The sequence below is a fragment of the Aspergillus stella-maris genome (assembly GCF_047715825.1).
Source record: "Aspergillus stella-maris strain CBS 113639 unplaced genomic scaffold BDV14scaffold_6, whole genome shotgun sequence".
In the NCBI taxonomy this organism is placed as follows: Eukaryota; Fungi; Ascomycota; class Eurotiomycetes; order Eurotiales; family Aspergillaceae; genus Aspergillus; species Aspergillus stella-maris.
Genome location: NW_027396800.1, coordinates 405,909 through 427,509, shown reverse-complemented (window position 1 = coordinate 427,509; position 21,601 = coordinate 405,909). Strand labels below are relative to the sequence as shown.

The window sequence follows — 21,601 nt, the reverse complement described above, 5'->3', positions numbered from 1 at the left end:
GGGGTAAGAATCTGGTGATGGGCTGATGATATTCCGTCGCACTCGCCAGTCCTTCGATTGAAGACAAGTGAAGAGCATATCTCGTACATTAATATTAGAAGCGAATTTCATCCAAGATGAAGCGGTACCGGTCCATAAACCGGTTATGGAGGTAAAAAGGGAAACCAGATTAAACCAAGAACGCCAGTCATTCCAGAAATCCAAGCCCAGTTCATGTCCATCAAGACATCGAGTCATGCAAAGCGCTTAGCGCCGAGGTGAGGAACGGCATTTCCAATTCCGATTTCACCCCCCTACTATGTACCTACCCCTCACGCACCTCCGACACAGCGGGAGAAGGTGACTTCATCGCGCGCATCTCCGAAGTAGTCGGCGCCTGAGCGGACTTTTTCCGGCCCGGCAGGTGGAAGCCCAGATGTGAGGAGGGCTTAGAACTAGATCCCGACTGGGAGTCGTCGCCGCTGGCAAAGCGGGAGAATATGCCTTTCTTCTTGGGCTTTGTTTCTTCGTCGTCATTAAGCCCGACATCTTCGAAGCCGTCCTCTTCCATTGTTGTTGAAGGTGGGCGGTCGAAGGAGCGGTGCCCGAAGGTAGACGTTGAGGTTGCTGAGGGGAGGCGGGAGAAGCGCGAGTCGAGGGATGTGCGGGAGGGGAGAGTGTCGTGGTAGGTCACTGGGGAGCGCGCGGAGATGTCCTAGACACAATTAGATTGAAAATGTAGTGACTGGTGGTAAGATTGACTTACAAAGGAGCGGCGATATGAATCGAATGATTCGCGGGATATCGAGAACGGCTCATTCTCGTCAACCAAACTGCGGTGGTTCGCGGATGATCTGGAGCCGGGGTACTTGCGCCAGATGCTCTCCTTCTCTGGAGGTGATGGCTTCGTCAACTTAGTATGCGATCCAACTTGGCTGCTATCAATGATGATGCGCGGCGGCTAAACATACAGGAAGATATTCGCCATTGCAATCGACAACTAATTCGCAATTGTTAGACAGATCTCAAGCGGCATAGGAAAATATTGCATACCGCTCAATTTATACTCAGGTGGCTCAGTCTCGTGGCTTTTCCTGATGCTCAGTGGTGTGGAGGGGTGGCTGTCTTCAGAAAAGCGAGGGTCGGGGTGCGCCGCTTCCCCGCCACTGGGTGCGGCAGGCTTGCGCCCCAGGATGTTGTTGAGGAACGGAGCCATTTGGGCGTCTAATGTCGTATAAGCAGACTCTGTGGATGGAAGGAGGGTCGATACTATATATTCAAGGAGAGTGGGACGATGAAAAGACGGAAAATAATCTTCTATGGAGAACCACGTACAGGACCTCACATGATCGGTTGTTCGGTGGTGGCTCTGGGGCCGGCGGGCCAATTTATGAGGATCGCCAGGTTCCTTTAGCGCCCGATGCTCAACCTACACAACGTCATCGATTCGTGGTTCGTGCGGCGGAGAAGCCTTGGTCCAGTTTGTCGTCTGTCAAGGAAAATGAGTTGGAGATGGGCTGGTTCAAGATGTGATTGCGTGTCGATTTGAGTTTATCAACTGTCTGTTTCTGCCGATTCTGTCGGTAGATCCGGAGTTGCTTCCGGTAAGTTCGCCTGCGTTCATGTACGCTGTAAGGCATCGGCTAGCGGGGTGCCAGCCTTACGGGCAATTAGTCCGGGGTATGTCTTGCGATTCAGGAACGCCTGCCCAAGATTGTCTCACTACTGCAGACTTGATATATCCCAACTGCAGTACCAAGAAACTTCGTGCCTGAACGTGCCTGGGCTGTCCCATGGATGTGGCGTGATGGTTGCATTCCAGTCTTACGCTGCTAGGAAGTTAGTTGAATACAGACGCGGGGATATCTTCCAGTACCGTACACATGAAAAGAGTTGTCTGGCCTGAATCCTTCTTGTGGTCAAAGCTTGGTCGTTCTTGCCATGTCTAGATAACTGCGCGGCATAGCATGATAGCAGCTAATCTGAACCCTACTCTGCGCACATGTTGGCACTTTGCGATGGCGCATAGGAAATTCCGCTTGCAGTTTAACAACACGCGCTGCCATATGTCTCAATATATCACAATGCTGGTGCTTATTATCTGGGTAGGTAGATTTTCGACCCTCATATCGAGCTTTTGGTTATCCAAAATCTCTTGCCATGGTCTAGCACGAGCTTCGTCGTTGGGGGATGCCATACACCTGATTCCCTTTTAGTCCTAAGAACATGAGCAACATAAAACGGATCGACAGCTTTACATGGAGGCGGCTTACACTGGGTCCCCCTTGCTCTATTTAGCTTTCTTACATTTGCCTCTGGAGTTGTATATCAAGCCAATAATCATAATTATCGGCCCTGGGGTGATACATTGCTGAGAATTGAAGGCCCCTGCCTGTCCAAACTATGGTATCATGTCACTATACCTGGTCATACCAACATCGGAAAGTTGATCTGACTCTGCAACGACGTGCAATGTTCTCCTAGGCCTGGTATTATCGCCGGATGGTGTTTCAACGTATCGCAGCTCCGACCTTCAACAAAGGCTTCAGACTCATCGATAACAACCAGGCAAAACTTGATTCCATTATCTCCGCAAACCAAAGATGCCCCGATGACTCGCAGTGCAGCATTGGAAGCTCTGCAGCAATTCAATGAATGTGATGCGCGTTTCAAAATGCCGCGAAGCCCCAATCTGCGAAGAGAGTCGGGCTTACGAGGCTAGACCTTGTGTCCCAATAGGCTCAGGTGCATGCTGTCAGGATGTCAGTCTGTGCGAGAGTCATGAAGATTGCTGCTTTGGGTGTTGGCCGGGGGGATACCTTGTCTTTGACGATGCGCACTATGTTCCGATCCAGAGGAAAGTTGATTAAGTACATACCAACTTTTACTGTTACTGACAGCTGCCATTGCATCGATTATAGTGATTAAGTTCTCCTTGTATACCCATATAAATGTATGAATTTGCGGTTTGATCCATGATCTTGTTATCTGGTTGCTGAGATATCCGAACTATATATTCTATGCAGTAGGCGTGCATTTCCTGACGCGAAAAATGCCAAGTCTATCGCAGAATGCAGAAAAAGACTACCAACACCCTTGGACCTCTCGCCATAAAAGCTTGAAAACATATTGACTCCATCGGAACCCAGTGATAAAGGCTCTGAGGGGATAACTCAAGGACGTCTGGTGGACTATAGTTTCACATCAAGCCTGGTTTACTTTATCTGTAATGGATAGTCGAGTGGGAGGTTAGCCGTTAGTCAGAGACCTTGCTACGGCCTTGGCCAGCTCCGACTGGTGCCCGGTACGAATCCTGGGGTTGTCGATTGTACTCGCGCGAGTAATCCGCGATGCTACACGGCACTAAGCAATGGAAGTGACACTTGAGGGAAGCAATTCTGCAGAGACACTTCCACCCTGGGGTGGCGTCATCGGATTACACCGTCGGGTTACAGGGAATCTAACTGCTTGGTTGAACGACCGCTTTTTTTTTTTCTTGTTTCTCAATCGTAGATATCCTTTGATCGTGGGAACTCTATCTGTCATTTTCGTGCAATTGTGACCACGAACTTCCTCTTTATAGATCGTTGATATGTTTTCTACGGCGCTCGGGGATAGGTACTCTGGTAAAGCCGCAGGTCGTTCCTGCCTCAACTATCAACACCCTCTGTTACCACCAACATCATCCTGTCGCGTTGAACACAATGGCTCTACCACAGCTACTATCACATTCGCTCTGTACAGCTGCACGGTATAGATATCCCAGCTTCCTATCAATTTACTTTGAAGCCTCAGCAGACGGGTGATGAGAACTCATCTCGGTACTCCTTTATCCTTCGCAAATATACCCAAGCGTCGGCTTGTCTCGACGTTCCGCATGATTGATCGCTCCCCGGCATAGGAGATATACGACTAAAGATGGGGTTCTGGAAGGGCTGGGCGCTGTGGCAGAAGCTGAGCGTAGTGAGTGCCTATCGGGCCAGGCCCAGCGTCCAATGACTGACCATCTTCTAGGCTCTTGCATTCCTCCTGGTAAGGTAACATCCGTGCTCATCTGCTCACCGCTGACATAGCAAGCTCGTTGTTCTCGTCTACTCGTTCAGCGTCCTCACTTACAACAGACGAAAAATCAGAAGACAGGCCGCCGAAGAAGCGAGTCAACGCGCCGGACAGATGGCCGAGATGGGTGAGGTCGGGTCCGAGTCAAATGAGATACCCTTTGGCGCCAGAGCACTGGAGAAGGGGATCGAAGTGGAGGGCATCTGGACAATGAAGCGACACTCTATTGCTAAGCCAGCCAGCATATCCGAAAAGAGACGATCATCAGTCCTGGGTTCGCTGCTTAGACACAAGTCGACGGCCAGTAGCATCCAGTCACCTCAAACCACCCAGCCAGCTTCGATTGCCGCGCCCAGTACGCACCCTAGCACGCACCGCACTTCGGCCGAGGAAGATAGCCAAACCGAGAGTGTACTCGAGAGCATACACATCGACACTTTCCGATCGAGCCGACCTCCCCAGGTCGACATTGGTCCTCGCGACATGCCTAGACTTCCCGAATATGAGAGACCTCTTTCTCGAGGGTGGTTCGCTTCTCGGAGCTCATGGATGAAGCCAATCGCGGGGTATAAGAGGATGTCAGTGCGCGAAGGTGAGCATCAACCTGGGTCCATGAGGCGAAATCATACTCCGCAAAACAGCACACTTAGCTCATAATGCATTAGGACGCCGTCGAGGCTCGTCTGAGGACTTCAGACGTAGATTCAGCAAGCTCTTCGATGAGACTCTTCCGCCAGGGCCACCTCGTCCAGCTGAAATGTTCCAGCTGACGCCGATATACCAGGATCCAGCCGAGAGTAGCGGCAAACCTTCATTGGACAATCTTAACGACTCGCTTGCCAGAAAGTGAACGTCTAGCCATATCGATGTTGGCCGAGTGCTTGTGTATCCAGGATATCATTATCCTCTGATACGACTCGTAAAAGTAGCATCTTGACTAGAACCCTGTACAATTATCAGTGTTTGCATGGGGTTTTGTATCTTTCGCTCATTGGCAGATTTTAATCAAGAAGAGATCGAGATTTGGATTCTGTTTACTCCGTACCAAGGCAGCAGTGGCTATGCCTGGATGCACGTGACTTCGTGATGGAGACGCGTCCACATCTTGACCCCGGTGCCAAAGCGAAGATTATGAGGAATTTGTCCCAGCAACAACGAAGTCGTCTACTCCATTAACAGTCCTTTCGGATCTTTCAGACTATCGGCGAAAGCTCTTTGCAGGACTCCCGCCTCCGCGAGCAAACGTCTTGCCTTAGTTGAGATATTGGTGCGCGATTTGAGACGCGTCTTGTTCGACTGAGCCGAGTGGCGATTCTTTCTACAGCCTCTGCCTCTTCTCTGCATCTGCGCAGGACGAATCTCTATAGAAAATGACAGCAGACATGGAGAGTCAACAAGAAATCGACGATAGCGGTCTCCCAGGCCCCGGAGCTCCCACGCCTCTGTCGTCGTTGGAGGTAATATGCTGGTTTTTTTTTTTTCAGAAATTCATTGCCGCTGCTTTGGTCCCGAAACTGACATTTTGTCCTCAGGGAATGGCAGGTTTGACATCTCGGGACATCAAGTTGTTTGTCGATGCGGGGTATCACACCGTCGAGTCGATTGCGTATACGTATGTTCCCGCGATATCCAACGACTCTTTGCCTTCGATAAAAATGAAATGATTCACAGGCTGATATATACAGACCAAAACGATTGCTTGAGCAAATAAAGGGAATATCAGAGCAGAAAGCTACGAAGATTCTGGTTGAAGGTGAGTTTGTCTGCGAATATTTGTGACAGGATGAGATCTAATGGGAGTTGGTTATCAGCGGCGAAATTGGTTCCTATGGGCTTTACGACGGCCACGGAAATGCATGCTCGACGAAGCGAACTCATCTCGATTACAACAGGCTCCAAACAGCTAGATACTCTCCTCGGAGGTGGAATTGAGACAGGCTCGATTACGGAGATTTTCGGCGAGTTTAGAACAGGAAAGAGTCAGATCTGCCACACCTTGGCCGTTACGTGCCAACTTCCATTTGACATGGGTGGTGGAGAAGGAAAGTGTCTGTATATCGATACGGAGGGGACGTTCCGTCCGGTTCGTCTACTGGCCGTTGCGCAGCGGTTCGGTCTCGTCGGTGAAGAAGTCCTAGACAATGTGGCATATGCTCGAGCCTATAACTCCGATCACCAGCTGCAGCTGCTCAACCAGGCTTCACAGATGATGTGCGAAACGCGGTTCTCTCTCCTAGTCGTCGACTCAGCTACCTCTCTTTATCGTACAGATTTCAACGGGCGTGGCGAGCTGTCGACTCGCCAGACGCACTTGGCGAAGTTCATGCGTACCCTGCAGCGTCTCGCCGATGAGTTCGGCATTGCCGTGGTCATCACGAACCAGGTTGTTGCTCAGGTTGACGGCGGTCCGAGTGCGATGTTCAATCCCGACCCCAAGAAACCCATTGGTGGTAACATCATTGCACATGCCAGTACGACGAGGTTAAGCTTGAAGAAGGGTAGAGGCGAGACGAGAGTTTGCAAGATCTATGACAGTCCATGTCTGCCGGAGAGCGACTGTCTCTTCGCCATCAATGAGGATGGTATTGGGGACCCAAGCCCGAAGGACTTGGAGAATGACTGAGCTTGTCAATGGGCTTGTTCCTTGCTTCTGGCACTTGATTATGATGCGACGATTCATTGATTTATTGAGACCTGTCCCCTTGTACTTGACACGCGCTTTCAGCACATATTCGTATTTTTGCAGTGATATAGCAGTCGCATGTGATATAATAAACAGTAATTAGAATATAGACAGAAACATCAAGGTACTTGGAATACTCTTTGTAGAGACTGTAGTCGGGGTGATGCTAGGCGGTGATGCAGAGCGGTGCCAAGACCTGTTTTTTTTGAGTCGCGGAAGAGCTTCAACCCAGCTTTCTGCCCTTCAACTTTGTCGGGCTGTCAATCTCTCATTCTCCACCCCGACGATGGAGGCTTGAAATTGATTCTTGCATCGAATAGAGGAAGGAGGTCCGCGCAGCCATTCGATATGGCGAAAATCTACAAAGATATCCAGGTCGACCTCCGGCCTTACTCGCAAAACACCCTCGTCAACATCCCGATCCCAACACAAACAAGCTCGGCGAACAAGGCCCGATTCGCAATCTCCTCATTCACCGGCTCTGACGAATCCGCCGCGAAAGACGAAGACGAGTTTGCAAGACGCTACGTGGCGACACAGGGGTCTGTCTACTTCCGCAAACGCAATGCCTACCCGCGCGCTTTTCTCTGGAGGGTGGTCAACGGGAGCAAGATCCTCGATATCCAATGCGTGGATCTAACAAAGGGCGGCATTGAGAACCATGAATACAATGTTACACTGCGATTGGACTTCCAGGAGGAGATCTTGCCGTCGGGTGTTGCTTTGGCAGACTCGGAGGAGCATGAGGTACTGAACGTGTTTGTGATTACGGCTTCCAAGGAGCTGCACACTTTGACGCTGCGACCGGAGTTCTTTAGAAGGACAGAGTCCATCGGTGAAAATGTGTCAGACTGGTGCAAGTCTTATGTTCCGGCGCCTTTGACCTTTTCGCACCCTCATCGTTTGCACGCGAGCAGTCCGTTTGAGCTGTTCATCTCCCTTGACAACGGCGCGCTATTGCGCCTGACGCGGCGGGCCGCTGATGATGGTAATTCCAAAACATACAACATACAGAGGGGATATAAGCTAATTTGTCATGTCTCCTAGGTTCGAACTGGTCTCCGCTCACGCTCGATGAGAGAACTTGGGGCGCTTCACTTCGGGGTCTGGTTAGATGGAATGCTCAGGCTTCTATAAAGCACGATGGTCGCAATCTCGACGCGCATGTTGCGAACGCGGTCGCCACTACATCCGACCAGACATACGCCTTTGCAGTCTGCTTGAATCACACGTTGAAGATCTGGAACCTCGCTACAAACAAGCTGGTAGCCACGAAGGACCTGCTTGGTCGCGAGATACAACAACAAGATACCTTGACATACGCGTTGAACCCATCCGAATCGTCATTCATCCGTGTTTTCAATGTCGAGCGAGCGCTAGATGGTGGATATCGCTACTATGTTGTGACATATTCGCCATTCGAAGATGGATGCTTCAAGTTCTGGGCCGTTAAAGGGGGTCTTACCACACCCTTGGTGATCGAAGATCTTTACCCCGACTCTAAACTCACGCCTGTTGACCCCGACTCAAGCGGGAATATGTTCTGGAGCATTGCCGATTTCCAGGTCAAGCCGGCGGAGGAAGGGAAGCGGATGGAGCTGTGGGTTCTCTGGAGAAATAGCGGTCTTTATCAACTATACACCCTTCACTTCAATTTTGAATCATTGGATTCAGATTGGGCGAGCAACTGGACTTCTGCCACGTCAGATACCCGCAGACAAGAGCCCCCGCCACATACGGCTTCCGCCGATGTCGTTGATCCGACAGAGAGGTGGTTGAAGTTCCTCCTGGAGCCCAATAGGTTCACCTCAGAGGTGCTTGAGACTGCGTTGGCCATCTATCAAGAAGCTCTCAAGCCCCTATCATCCTCGAGCACTCTAAAAAAGACAATTCCTCTGTCGGAACGATTATGCTCTACCATTGCCGCTACGGTGTCTCTTCGCAGGTTCGACGACGATGAGATGGATTTCTCGCGATACCGCACCGATACCGACTCCAAGTGGCGACAATTCTGGCAAATCGCAGAGGACTTGAACAAGAGAAGGTTCGAGCCTGTTACTCTGTCTTACGACACCTACTACGAAACACCTTGGGTGCTTCTCTCAGACAGCTGCGCGGTAGTCAGAGAGTGCAGCTCCACGGAGCTCCTCTTGCACAACTCAGGACCTGTACTCCGAAATGAAGGACCAAAAACTGCGGACAGATGGAGACACCGAAACCTAGAGTCAGAGCTGGGTGATCTCTTCGAGGAGGCGTCGCATTTGATGGCGGTCGCGTCCGAATTTAGGAAGAGATTCTCGGCTGACCTTGAGGCGGCCTGCCAGGGTGCCATCGAGGCAGAGATCTTCACGGAACCCTCGTCTTCAGTTCAAGACAGAATGGATGCCTTCCGTGACCGGTGCGACTTCTCAGAGCAGATCTCCAACCAAGATTATGACAACTTGATCCTCGAGATCAACCAGCAGTTGAACATCTATATGCTATCCAGCGAAATATTCTACAAAATCCTCGAGACTATCCCACTCGGGTTCCCAGGCAAGGATTCCGATCTTCTTCCTACACATTTCGGTGTGAAGATTACGGTGAACGGTGTCCAGGAGACGATTAAATTTACGCGCCAGTTACTGGTGGATCTTCTGGTGCTTGTTGTCTTTGTTGATGGAGAAGTGCAGCAAGAAGAGCGCTCAACCTTTGACGCAGTCGAGCTGTTTGTAGAGCTCGTCACCCTATTTCGAGAATATGAAATGATGTCGTGGTTGAGTTCAAACACACGCAAAGCAACAGACAGACCGGAAAAGAAAACAGAGGATTCGCCCATATCCTCGTTCTCCTTGACAGTTCCAAAATCGAATGGGAAGAACTCACGGACAGTGACTCTTTTGGAGGATCTTTTCGCCACGGACATTAAGCCTCGCCAGGCCATCGGCATTCCCCAGAGTTATACGCTGACGCTTGGAATTCAAGATGTGCTATCATGGGTGAGCCGTCCAGGTGAAGTGGCCTATCCGAACGCCTTGGTCTACATCCAGTGCGATTTGATAGCCAAGGGCAACCTCGACCTTGCTTGGGATTTCCTACGCTTCCAAGCGAGCACATCATGGTCCACCTATGTCAAAGGTCGTCTGTATGTGGCCATGGCTGAGCTCGATACAGCAGCCTTGTATTTCAGGAAAGCTGCCTACCTTCTTTGTAAGTTTACGAATCTCCATTGTTATTCTGTTACTAAGTATGCCCAGCTTGCGGAAAGCCGCTCGGTAACCTGCACGAAATGTCTTCGACTCTCCTCGACATGGTCTCTGTTGACTGCTTCCATAATGGCCTTCCGAAGTACTTCCAGCACATTTCTTCGATATTCGAGCAGGCTTCCGCCTATTCCCATGTCTCAGAGTTTGCTAGCCTGGCATTGCAAGCTCTCTCCAGTGAACAAGGCAGCGAGCAAGACTCCGAGGTCGTCCGATTGAAGAATGATCTTCTCTCACGCCAATTCTACGCCTGCTTGCATATCTGCCAGTTTGACCAGGCTTACTCTGCACTGTCTCGGTACCAGGACTCTGCACTGCAGAGAACTGCTCTGGGCTCCCTTGTTACCAGCATACTGGCTGCTTCAGGCCCAGGCACCTCAGGGCTCGACCAGATCCTCCACTTCCCCACTTCTCTTATCCCCAACATTGCCTCCCACGTGGACGAGATCCTGGTCTCCCTTTCACAGAGAACTTCCGAAGGCACGGTAGACTACAAACGAGTCCTCCAAGCCTACCGCATCAAACGCGGAGACTACCGCGGTGCAGCAGAAGTTGCCTACCACAACGTCGAACGCCTTCGCCAAGCTAGAGAAACATCCACCCACCACCTTCTCCTCTCCAAAGCCAAAGCCGGCGACGCTCTCCACCACATTCTAGACGAAGACGACCCCGAGAGCAACGAAATTAGACAAGAGCTTCTATCCCTCATCAACCTCCTCGCCTGCGTTGACAAAAGCGAAGCCTACATCCTCGTCGACAAAGACGAGCCTCGTCCTGGCGTCCCATCCCGCAATGGCATCGTCCCCAGATCAACTACAGATACAGCATCTAGCACATTTACCGGCACAGGAACAGGCACGGGTACGTCCTCCGAAGACGACGTCTTCATGGACGACGCAGATACATCGTCCTCCCGCCACGGCTCAATCTCAAGTCTGAAACTGCTCTCCACCAAATCTTCCAAGTCACCCGTTGCCTTCCCGCCTCCTGCAGCGGCAGCTTCATCTGGCCCGCGCCGCCGGGTCATCGTCACACTTGACCACCTTCGCCGCGAGTACCAGGCTGAGTTAGACCGTGTTAGCAGAATCGAACGGGGCGACTGGGAGTTTGGACTTGATGCCGCGGCTGGGTTTGAACTTGATGCGGATGCGGTTGATAATGATCAGACGATGTTGCTTGCTTGAGCTTGAAACATATTCATTTTCTGGCTTGTCGAGGGATATGGATTGCATTTTGTATCTTATTTATTTCCATCTATCTAAGGACTTTACATTTTTGTTGTCAATTTCGTGCGCGGTGTATGGTGGTTTCAACTTGAACTTGAATTTGAATTTAGGTGGTCTAAGGCTAGACTAGGCCGCATAGGTATCTGCAAACTTACTACGTCTTGTTGAATTACAGTACGGCCTATTCGTAACCTCAGCTACCATGTATTCGCGGTACCGGAGTAGTCCAGAGGCGAATAATTAACTCCAGTACCACAGACTACAGTAATAATAACATCCGTCAGATTCGGTCACTACGGGACCGGGATATCCATGCTGGATACCCCCGTAAGAACCCAATGTTTAGCACGTGGACAACTGAACCTTCAGGACCTAGATGACCTGCTACCTATGTACGGTACCTTGTATATCACAACTACTTACCTAAGGCATCCCATCAAGCAGGCAACTTCAACTCGAGTACGACTCCCTTTACCACCTTCCTAGTCCATCGAATTATTAACAAAGCCAAAGCCAGAGCCCGGGCGGAGAGTCGTACCTGCCTCCCTAAATCCTTGCGTGTCAGTTCGCATGACCCATACGTAAGCACATACATACGTACATACATACCTACCAACCCGGAGGTTCCGGACAGGTAGTCTACAGGGGTACAGGTCTGTTCCATTTCCACTAGACATCAGGCTGAAGGGTCAATGCGTCCGCGATCCCGGTCCTGATCTCGGCGATAGCGGAGGCCGAGGTCGCGAGATGGTGCTGAGAGCTGAGATCAGTGGACCGGGGCGATGGCGATAGACGGCGAGATCGCTGATGTTTGTGGCGAATGCCCTGTTGTCGGCCATCTTTCTACTTTCTGTACTCTGGACTCTGAACTCTAGACTCTACGTAGACTCGAGGCTGACTACGCTGTATAGGCTGGGGGTTATAGCGAAGAAGCAAATACGGTCTGGATCGTGTTCGATGGCGATCGTGTTGGCGAAGTCGATGGCATTGGCGAAATCGATGTCAATGTCCGAAGCCGGATAGGATTCTATGCGATTGGCTGCTGCTTACGTACATGCTTGCTTCTCTCCAAGCTGCTTGCTTGTTTACGGAGTACGCGGAACTGGGATTGGGATTTGGTGGAGGTGAGGATACATCTTGTGCGGACTCAGCTGGTTCATGCAGCCTTGTAAGGGTGCAGCGCTTTGAGCCTGATGGTTTTCGGTTTCGGTGAGGATTGGTATTAGGACTGATGATGTTTTTGTTCAGCGCTTGAAGATTTGCTGGGGGTTTGGATGATTTACTTTCGTGGGAGTATAGTTGAAAGGACGTAGATTATATACTAAAGTATTAACAGGTGACTAGCAAAAGGAGGACCGGGCCCAGGGCTGGGATTAGACGAAAGTAGTAGTTTCCCAACCAAGAAAAGAAAGAAGAGCAGGAGAAAAAGTCGGTGCGCATGCGCCTCTCTGAAGAAGAAAAGGGACGAGAAAAAAAGGAGCAGGCAAAGAATGATAGTCTATCCACCCAATCAAGCAGTATGCAAACCGTTTACATCCCTACTAGACCCTTCACCCGCGTCGCTGTCCGAACTATACCCTGCATAATACAATTTCCTGAACTGAGATCCGTCGTCGACCAGGAGGTCATACGGCACGCCAGCCTCGACGATTCGCCCGTTGTCGAGCACGATCACCTTGTCATAGTCGAGGATGGACTCAAGCTTGTGGGCGATTGTTAGCACGGTATGTGAGGAGAACTTCTCGCGGATGACGCGTTGCATGATCTCGTCTGTTTTGGAATCGACACTAAAACGGAAGATCAGATTAGTGACTATTCATGAACAGGATCTGTCCAATGACGAGTGTGACATACTTGCTCGTGGCCTCATCTAGAACAAGGATATTCCCGGGCCGGAGAATTGCCCTAGCTAAGCAGAAAAGCTGCTGTTGGCCGTGAGAGAGGTGAAGGTCGTCGATGTCGGTATCCAAACCACCGCTCTCGATGACTTTGGTGTGTAGGTCCACGGTTCTGAGGGCGTTCAGGATCGCCTGATCTGATACTGCACTTCCAACGGCACCAATCGCTGATGGGTTGGCGTTTAGTCTTACGCTTCCCTTTATTAGAAGAGGGCTCTGGGAAACGCCGTTGATACGAGCGCGGATCTCTTGACGCGGAAGTTGGGTGATGTCGAGCCCGTCGATGATGATGGTGCCGCTGATGAGATCTAGCATACGGAACAGGCTCATGACGAGGGAGCTTTTGCCACTGATGAGTTTGATGCGTCAGTACAAAGGCTGGAGACCAGGCGCAAAACAAAGTTCAGGACAGGGAGCATACCTTCCTGTTCGACCACAGATACCTACTTTCTCACCTGCAACTATTGAGATATTGAGGTCGTTGAGCACGGGCTCAGAGGGTCTGCGTAAGAACGTGTCAGTATGATTGGTATGCCATACCTGTATGATTTCCAAGAACTTACCTATATTCCGCGGACAAGGACTTGACCTCAATATTCCCTTCTGCGGGCCAGCTTGGCGGAACCGAGTCGTTTTCTCCGGGGAGATTCTCAGACTGAACCGTCTCGGTGAATGACTTGATGCGCTGTATCGAACCAATATGCGTTTCGAGGTTAGTCCAGAAAGTCACCATAAGCTTGATGCTTTGACTGAACATGATGACGTTCAGCAGTGCGACTCCAATATATCCAGCACTGATCTGTCCTCGAAGCACAACGAATAAAATTGTTAGCAGTACTGCGATCGCAGCAACCACTAAGTCGAGGGTAAGAGTGAGCCAGCGCTGAACAGCGAACAGAAGGTAGAATGGCCTCTGCGAGCGATCTAGAAGCTGGTAGTGCTTCTCCTGGAGTGACTGCTGCCACCCAAATGCCCTGAGGCTGACAAGACCACTGAGAGAGTCCGTGAAATGAGAGTATAGTGGTGCTTTTGCTTCAAGATCAAGTAATCGTAATTGCCTCGAGGTTTTGAGGTAAACCTTTTGGATGGCATAAACAATCAAGAGGACAAAGGGGAAGGAGATGGCTGCGTATTTGGAGGCAATGCCCATAAATATCATCTGACAGATGCAGAGAACAAAAGCTAATAAGAATATATCAGCATGAGAAGGTCGTTGTTACCCTCAATGGAAGCCTTACTGGCAAATGTATTGATTGCAGCGATTGGGAGCTCCATATCAATGAGTTGCAAGTCCTGGCTGAATCTATTGAGGATGGAGCCGCCATCGGTGATCGAGAAAAACAGCATTGGCGCACTACATTCATTAGTATATTCTCATGTGATATGTCATTGCAGAAAACTTACTTCAAGACCGTGGTTAATAGCTGCCTGTGGAAAATCTCACCAGATGTTGGCACCATTTTGATGATCATTTGCCTGCGTTCATGCGAGTATAAGCAAATCTAGCATAGAAAACATTTGCTGAGGAAACACACCAGGCACCTGCGAGTAGACATAGCAGGCCGATCACACTTAGCATTGCATAAATTCCTAGATAATATGCTGTCCGCTCGCCGGAATTGGCTTCATTGGAGCTCGCCCACCATTTAACCCACATACCTGGTGGGAAAGAGGTCAGATTGAAGGTAAACAAGGGGAGAGTACCGCTGCTCACTTGGGAAGGATATGCAGAAAATGAATCCAGAAATGGCGATGGCGAAGAAAACCGTTGGGAGCAACCCGATGGACCGGACATAATACTGGTAGACAGCGATGTCGCCTTCTCCTCTGTAGCTACCGGATTCTGTATCCGAGCTCTTGTCGACAAGATAGACTTCGACCTTAGAGACCTCTACTTTGTCTTTCGCGATCACCTGAGCCTTCGCGTCGGGTCGGTCTAGCGCGAAGCTTGAGATATAACCACCGGCAGCATCAAGAGCAGCGAAGGCGCCTTGCTCGGTGACAAAACCGTGTTTATCGAGTACCAAGATATGGTCCATGAAAGGAGCCCGCTTGACTGTTTAATTAGACGTTAGGGACGATGGCTTTCGGAATTTCACTAAATAACTTACCTGAAGAGGATGCGAATAATACTGTCGCACTGATGGACCGTAAAAGCCCATGATCTCCTAGCAAGTGATGAAATATATGGTTCTCTGTTCCTGTATCCAGACCGCTGAAGACATCATCGAAGATGATGAGTTCCTTTCTTGCGTATACTGCTCTTGCAATTGCCTAAGAAAGTCAGAGTGACTTCAGGATTATGAGCTGGGGCGTGGTCGGACGTACAATGCGCTGGCTTTGACCTCCACTGAGGGAGATTCCCTTGCTCCCAATGATGGTGTCGTCCCCACAAGGCAGTTGCCCCAAGTCCGCTGCTAGAGCGCAAGCGTTTATGACTGAGCGATACCACTCGCTGTCAAACTCAGACATGGCAACAATGCATTCTCGGATTGATGCATTTAGATGCCAAGGCGTTTGATCACAGAATGCTACACTATCTGTTGCTAGCTGGACGGTGCCGCCCTGGCAAGGAACCTCACCAAGAATTGCTTTGAGAAGTGTTGATTTGCCACAGCCAGATGGGCCGACTAACATAGCAAACGCCTCCGGAGGGATAGTCAACGTCACATTCTGCACAGACAGTTCTTTTTCGGGGTCCCACCCAAATGACCCATTCTGAACAGCAACCATATGATAAGGGAGTGACGAGGTTGAGCCTTTAGACAACTGGGAGGAAGAGCTGGATTCGCTAGAAGCAAGCTCTGACTGAGCAACATAAGCGAGCTTTTTCGATCCCAAAGGGTGGTAAGGGCGCGCGATGATCTGATTCCTTAGGTCGGTATGACTTTCTTTTTCTAGATAGATCTGAATTCTAGCAAAAGAGCCGACCGACCCGGCAAATGCCATCAAGGCCATGACGAGGGACATCAGTGGATCTGCTAGAAGCGCGAAAAGCGACAAGGAAGTAAAAACTGTCGTTGTATTCAAAGCAGAGTCGTCACCTCGACTGTGTGCAATGCCGACAAACGCGCCTAATGCGAAGATAGGCGCGAATAGACGGGTCAACCAAGCTGATCCAACATATTAGCATTGAAAAAAAAAAAAGAAAATAGCATAGTGAATCACCAAAAGCCATATTCCACACCAGAAGCTTCCTGAATTTTCTCGAGATCTCCAGCTCATCAGTCCGTAACCCATGAACGAATCTCGAGAAGAAAGGCTGAAGCCCGAGCATTTTGATCCCCTTCATTGACCCTAGCATTGAAGAGGTAGCAGAAATACGCCTTTCGATGGCTTCAAGCCACAAAGCTTGGCGTGCGACGACCATGGCCATCGCACCTATACAGCCTAGCAGAGCAACTATACCGGGAGGTTATCAGTAAGCAGATCTTTATCATTCAGGAAAAAGAAAGAAAGATCGTCGAGCTTACCCAAGGTTACCCCTACTGGAACCAAGCATGCCACACCCAGCTCCCTTTCAAGAAGGAATATGGCCAACGCGATTTCTGCAATAGTCGCCCACATCTCGTGTAAAGTCTGCCAACCTTGAACTATCCGCTCGATGTCCGCGCTCATGAGGGTCACCGACTCTGCTGGATCCGCATCATTGAGTTTCAGAGTGCATGCCTTTTTGTAAATCATGGAGACGATGGCCCCTCTGATCATTGTTATTGCGCGATAGGTAAGGTGCTGTTGTTGTCCCATTGTTACCTAGTAAGCCTCTAGTTAGTATTGTGAACGGATACTCTGGAGGCAGCGGACTTACACCTAGACCCACGTAGACCAGAATGTATGCACCGATCAATCCGTAGCCGATATTATTCGTTGTACTGTTGACGGGCTCTAGCGAGTAAGATAGTGATCTGTGAAGCAGAAGAGGTTGGCAGATGTTCAGAGCAACGAGGAGGGCCCGCGGAGGAATTGCTGCGCAGATTGGCCATTTGAATGTTTTCAGCGTCAGCACAAGGAAAGTATTCGGGGTTTTCTGCGGAACTGAGTCTTGTTAATAGAAGACTAGGGATGGGAGTATTCTGAATGCTACCTTTGTTCCAAGCACTTTCCAACGTCGAATGCTGTCGCTTCGAGGACAATTGTTTGTCAAGAACGAAAAGATCATCCACGACAAGAGATTTCGAGAGCCCTTGCCGAAACAAAGGGTTCAACCACCAGAAGAAGCTCCTGTTGAATATTCCTCCAGTTTTCTCGGGTGGATATGCTCTATATTCATCGTGAAGGATTGATCTCTTCTCTACCGACTCAAGCACAAGCAGCAGAAGTTTGACCCCGACGGTGACGGAGGTCAGCGCTGCAATTGTTTCGCCAGTCGTTCCTTGTTCCCGAAGCCAGAGAGTTCTTGTCTTTGCAATATCGAAAAGGAGAGTAGCGAATAAATATACGTTGAGAAGAAAGGATGGCGAAGTAGAGAAGTTGTGTTCTGCGTAGGAGAGGAGAGCGAGGAGGAAAGAAGCGGAGATAAGAATGGCGTTGACAGCGACAGACGCGAAGGTTCGAGAGGCCGAGGACAGCGCCCACTGTACCGTGAGGCCCAGCTGCAATATCCCCAAGCAAATCCACAGAAGCTGTTCAGTCGATGTACCATGTTAGTAACTGGTGATTCGACTCACTAACATAAGAAGAACCGTATACTCACCAATTTAGCATACTTCAGAGCGGATGGCACTACCTTACGAGGCTTCTGAAACAGACGCCATATTCGTAGTGGCAGAAACAGTGCTATTATCGCCAGAGGCAGGGCACCTAAAATCACCTCTTCAAAAAGCAGGGAGAAATCAAAGCCCCCTCGACATATTGAAGGGACGGGCTGTATGGAGTTGTCCGCCTGCAGGCATAAGGATAGAGGTGATTGACGCGCCATCACTGCCTGGTACGGTGGCCTTCCATGGGCGCCGTATATTGTTCAGGTCCGTGATGACACCTTATACCGTGAGAATCTCTTGCGAAGATTTGAAGTCTCGGTAGGTTTTCCCTGCTTTGCATGTATTAGATGCTTTGCTTTTTCTCACGTCCCAATGGAATGGCCAGGATAAAGCGAGGACACTCGGCTCAAGGGACCCACGTTTTTGCCAAACATGCGTCGATGGCGGTCCTGATGCTGGGCGTCAATGGTGAAGACGAACCATAGCACGTCCCCTGGCACCTAGCAAAGCACTACCCAAGTACGGAGTATAAGAGGGTAGGAACCAAGCATAGCCCTAGAGGTGTGATGGCAAATGCAGCGAATGAGCAGGAACAGCATCTAGACTGTACATCGCCATAGGAGGATGAAATGTATCATCACTCACCCAATGAGTCCGAGCCCTGGAACATGGCCATAACCCGCGGTCAAAACTCAGGAGAAGAAGTGCATCAATAATAGAATATCAACAATAGATCGCTCCACCTTATTGCTCATTGGTCCTGTTCTAAAACCTCGCAAACGCAAAGTCATCTCAACCTGAAGCTGCAAATATGAGTTCTAAGTGGCAATAACTCCTGACCCCTCGCATATTACGTGTAACGCTCGAGTTACTGGAGCAAATCCCCTACCAACACGAGGAGACATGTTGTGCGACATAGGACTTTAGGGTTGCCTTTCCCGACATGATCGAATCGGTGGGTATCTCGCAAATCGCTATAAATTTCCGATATATGTGACTGTATTATTATGGATCTTGGGCCGCTGGCGCTGCGCCTCTAGGAGTGCAAGGCGAATGCCTGCAGTAGGTGGTCTGAAGAGGACTGGATCAGTCATTGAATCCTTGATCTCCACCCCCGGATTTCAATGCTTGTGTGGACGCTGGCAAGAGTAGGCGGAAACTCAGGCTATTTGTCTTTCGCGCAGTCTGGATTGGAGATGACAGATTTGCAGCCTCCATCACACGGTACACAATCTAAATGGTTGTTTTCGGTCAAGAGATCTAATGACGCGCGTGATGGCCCGATTGAAATGTTAAGGACCACAAGCCCGTTGACTGGCGGGTTGGATAATGATCGATTCTGCAGCAGTGCAGAGTTCGGTTGGCCATGGTTACCCTACGGGCTCAAGCGCTTGGATCCTTGTAACAAATGCAGCTGAAATTGCAATTCCAGATTTATTTCGTAGTGTCATCCTGCGCGACTTTGTCAACTGACGCCCTTTCCTTCGTGGTGTATGCATCACTTTCAACCATGGAGTTTACGCCGTGGCTGACGCCAGGTCGAGAATTTGGGTTCCAAGAACGCCCTGCCACTAGATACTGACAGCACAGAAGGAATCAATGCAGAAAATCCTGTTCGTGGGTGGTGGTTTGCTGCAGTGACCGGGTTAAGAATCCAACCGAAGACCCATGTCAAGCGGGGGGAAGGCGTCGCCGAACCGCAGGACTGGCAACTCCTTCCTTGATTCTTTGCTCCCAAGCATTCGAACGGCTCCAGCCAAAACTTTTTCTTTCATGGACTTGTCACAGCCTATATGAAGAGGCTTTTCGTGGCGGCGGGCTGTAGATCGCCATCGCGAACCAGGATTTGTTCTATGTTCTTTGCAATTTTCTTCAGGCAGGTACCCACCCTCGTTACTCGGTGGTGTCAGCGGCGCCTCAAAAAATCCACTAGCAATGTGCAAAAGAATATGGGTACTCTAACTAACGGAAGATTGAATCGCAATCGAGATCTCACACTAACACTCTGATCTAAGAACAATGGAGGAGTCAAAATAGAGAGCGACTTAACTTCGCACTATCGAACGTTGATTGCCCTTAGTCCAGGCCTAAGCGACCCGCTTACCTCAACAGGAACAATCGGCAATATCAAGCTCCACTGGACTCTGGACTCTGGACTCCTGAGCACCGAACTCCGACGTGAAGAGTGCGGGAACGAAAAAGCAACAATCATGACTTTTATTCTTTGATCATGCAGAACTTGGTAATTGCATTCTGTTATCCGACTGCATGCTGTAACACAAACAAACTCCTTCTGAATCGCTGCTTGCATCTTCGAGCCTGTCATCGGCCTCCCCCAGGCGCGCTCATCCAGTCTTTGGTGTGTGAACCGACGCAGCTGCCGTCTCCCCTTACTGCCTACAGTTACAGGGCTACTGATTTTAGTATGCACCGCTCCTACTGACGATATAGAGAACTTAGATGCTTTAAAGGCACCCACTTCCCCTGAGTCTAATTTCCGACTCCATCTGCTCTTGCTTCCCTCGGAAAGGGGTTCTACCTGAGAAGTTTGTAAGCGAGACGCCCGTACGTCACTAGCGACACAAGGCCTGCCATATACTCCACAGGATGATTCAACCAAGTAACCAACACCGATGATCAAGGACTGTGCACACCCTGGGCATCCGAGTCCACGTCAACTGATCCCGAGTATGATCCTGGGAACTACGCCTGAAAGCCTGAAGGAAATTGATGAAGCACTAGATTATGAATTACAGCCACCGACCCAACTAAGAAGTTTGTGAGGTAAGGCTAGTAAGCGAACGGATCTAGCTTACTGCATGGCGTGTCTCTTGACCACGAAGACCTGGTTTGCCTGACAGTACAGTAGTATCGCGCGAGAAAGAATTTTTCAAGCCCCGATGAGAATACTTTCCAGGAATAATCTGCGTCTTCTTCGTGCTGATCTCGGACGCTCATGGTGAAGACCGAGCGTGGGAAAAAGCATTGGCAGGTCCCCGAAGGCGCTCATGTACTTCTTATTGTTGTCTGAGGGATTTCTCGCTTATTATCCAGAGTGAAACCCTTCTTCGGACCGAAAATGATTGAACTGGACCCGATAGTCGATGTTCCTCTCATATGCTGAGCAACTGCAAAAGGATGGCATATGCTGCCCTGACAGCTCCCAGGTTTCCGGGACATCCTGGGCACTAATCAAAAGCGATTGCGCTTCAAGAACCGTACGACTCCTACATCTCTGGGAATTGGCTTTTGTTGGGGCTCAGAAAAAGCAAAGCATGCTCGTGAGTGCCTAGTGGTAGAGGCCAGGTGATGAGACATGGGGTGGGCTTGGAAAGTAACGAGGGATGTAGTAGTAGACAAGAAGCGGTTGGAGGACTGCAGGAGAGTGTGCAGTAGAACGTAGGTAGATCCCGTGAGGGTCCGGGCCATTCTGGAACCTCAGCTTACTAGTGCACTTTCCCAGTCAGGAACAGAATAATAACAGCCCAAGAGTGAGAGAATTGGCGGGCGCAGTAGTGGTGGGCAATAGTGGACATGCGCCGTTGTAGCCGTGACTAGGTTCCGATGGTTCCTTCCCTGGCCTGACCCATCTTCCTTCGTCATCCTGGAGTCCTTGCCAAACTTCGCTGTGTTAGCCTTCAATCAGTCCCACTGTTCATCCTCTAGCCTTGCTTCCCAACGAGCCATTATCGGATGTCTTCTATTCTAGAATCGGGCTGTCTATGGTTCGCGCCAGACATTGGCCAACTCGCGTGTTAGAAGCCAAGTGTGTCCTGCTTCGTGGACCATTCACAACCTGGCTGGGCCATCTCAG

General features: G+C 50.1%; 5 protein-coding genes across 5 annotated transcripts; 3 read left to right on the top strand and 2 right to left on the bottom strand.

Moving 5' to 3' along the window:
* Window positions 1–304: 304 nt before the first annotated feature.
* On the bottom strand, window positions 305–1,195 carry BDV14DRAFT_196434 (uncharacterized protein; the record flags this gene model as incomplete). Its single annotated transcript, XM_073772446.1, has 4 exons — window positions 305–694; window positions 746–883; window positions 951–979; window positions 1,033–1,195. 4 exons carry the CDS (start codon window positions 1,193–1,195, stop codon window positions 305–307), a joined length of 720 nt encoding a protein of 239 aa, XP_073632079.1.
* Window positions 1,196–3,856: 2,661 nt separating this feature from the next.
* On the top strand, window positions 3,857–5,045 carry BDV14DRAFT_166344 (uncharacterized protein). The gene has a single exon (XM_073767471.1). It carries the CDS (start codon window positions 4,153–4,155, stop codon window positions 4,693–4,695), a length of 543 nt encoding a protein of 180 aa, XP_073632078.1. The 5' UTR covers window positions 3,857–4,152; the 3' UTR covers window positions 4,696–5,045.
* A 111-nt stretch (window positions 5,046–5,156) lies between these two features.
* On the top strand, window positions 5,157–6,692 carry BDV14DRAFT_118016 (recombinase RAD51). Its single transcript, XM_073765821.1, has 4 exons — window positions 5,157–5,495; window positions 5,571–5,650; window positions 5,724–5,791; window positions 5,850–6,692. The coding sequence occupies exons 1-4, from the start codon at window positions 5,409–5,411 to the stop codon at window positions 6,659–6,661; spliced, it is 1,047 nt and encodes a 348-aa protein (XP_073632077.1). The 5' UTR covers window positions 5,157–5,408; the 3' UTR covers window positions 6,662–6,692.
* Window positions 6,693–6,965: 273 nt separating this feature from the next.
* BDV14DRAFT_118008 (nucleoporin Nup120/160) lies at window positions 6,966–11,324 on the top strand. The gene is made up of 3 exons (XM_073765820.1): window positions 6,966–7,709; window positions 7,769–9,910; window positions 9,958–11,324. The coding sequence occupies exons 1-3, from the start codon at window positions 7,070–7,072 to the stop codon at window positions 11,145–11,147; spliced, it is 3,972 nt and encodes a 1,323-aa protein (XP_073632076.1). The 5' UTR covers window positions 6,966–7,069; the 3' UTR covers window positions 11,148–11,324.
* A 1,375-nt stretch (window positions 11,325–12,699) lies between these two features.
* abcB (putative ABC multidrug transporter) lies at window positions 12,700–18,005 on the bottom strand (the record flags this gene model as incomplete). The annotated part of the gene is made up of 15 exons (XM_073772445.1): window positions 12,700–12,976; window positions 13,044–13,436; window positions 13,509–13,589; window positions 13,651–14,269; window positions 14,326–14,441; window positions 14,492–14,563; window positions 14,623–14,746; window positions 14,802–15,143; window positions 15,199–15,361; window positions 15,416–16,200; window positions 16,256–16,489; window positions 16,561–16,840; window positions 16,896–17,122; window positions 17,172–17,709; window positions 17,781–18,005. 15 exons carry the CDS (start codon window positions 18,003–18,005, stop codon window positions 12,700–12,702), a joined length of 4,476 nt encoding a protein of 1,491 aa, XP_073632075.1.
* Window positions 18,006–21,601: the final 3,596 nt, after the last annotated feature.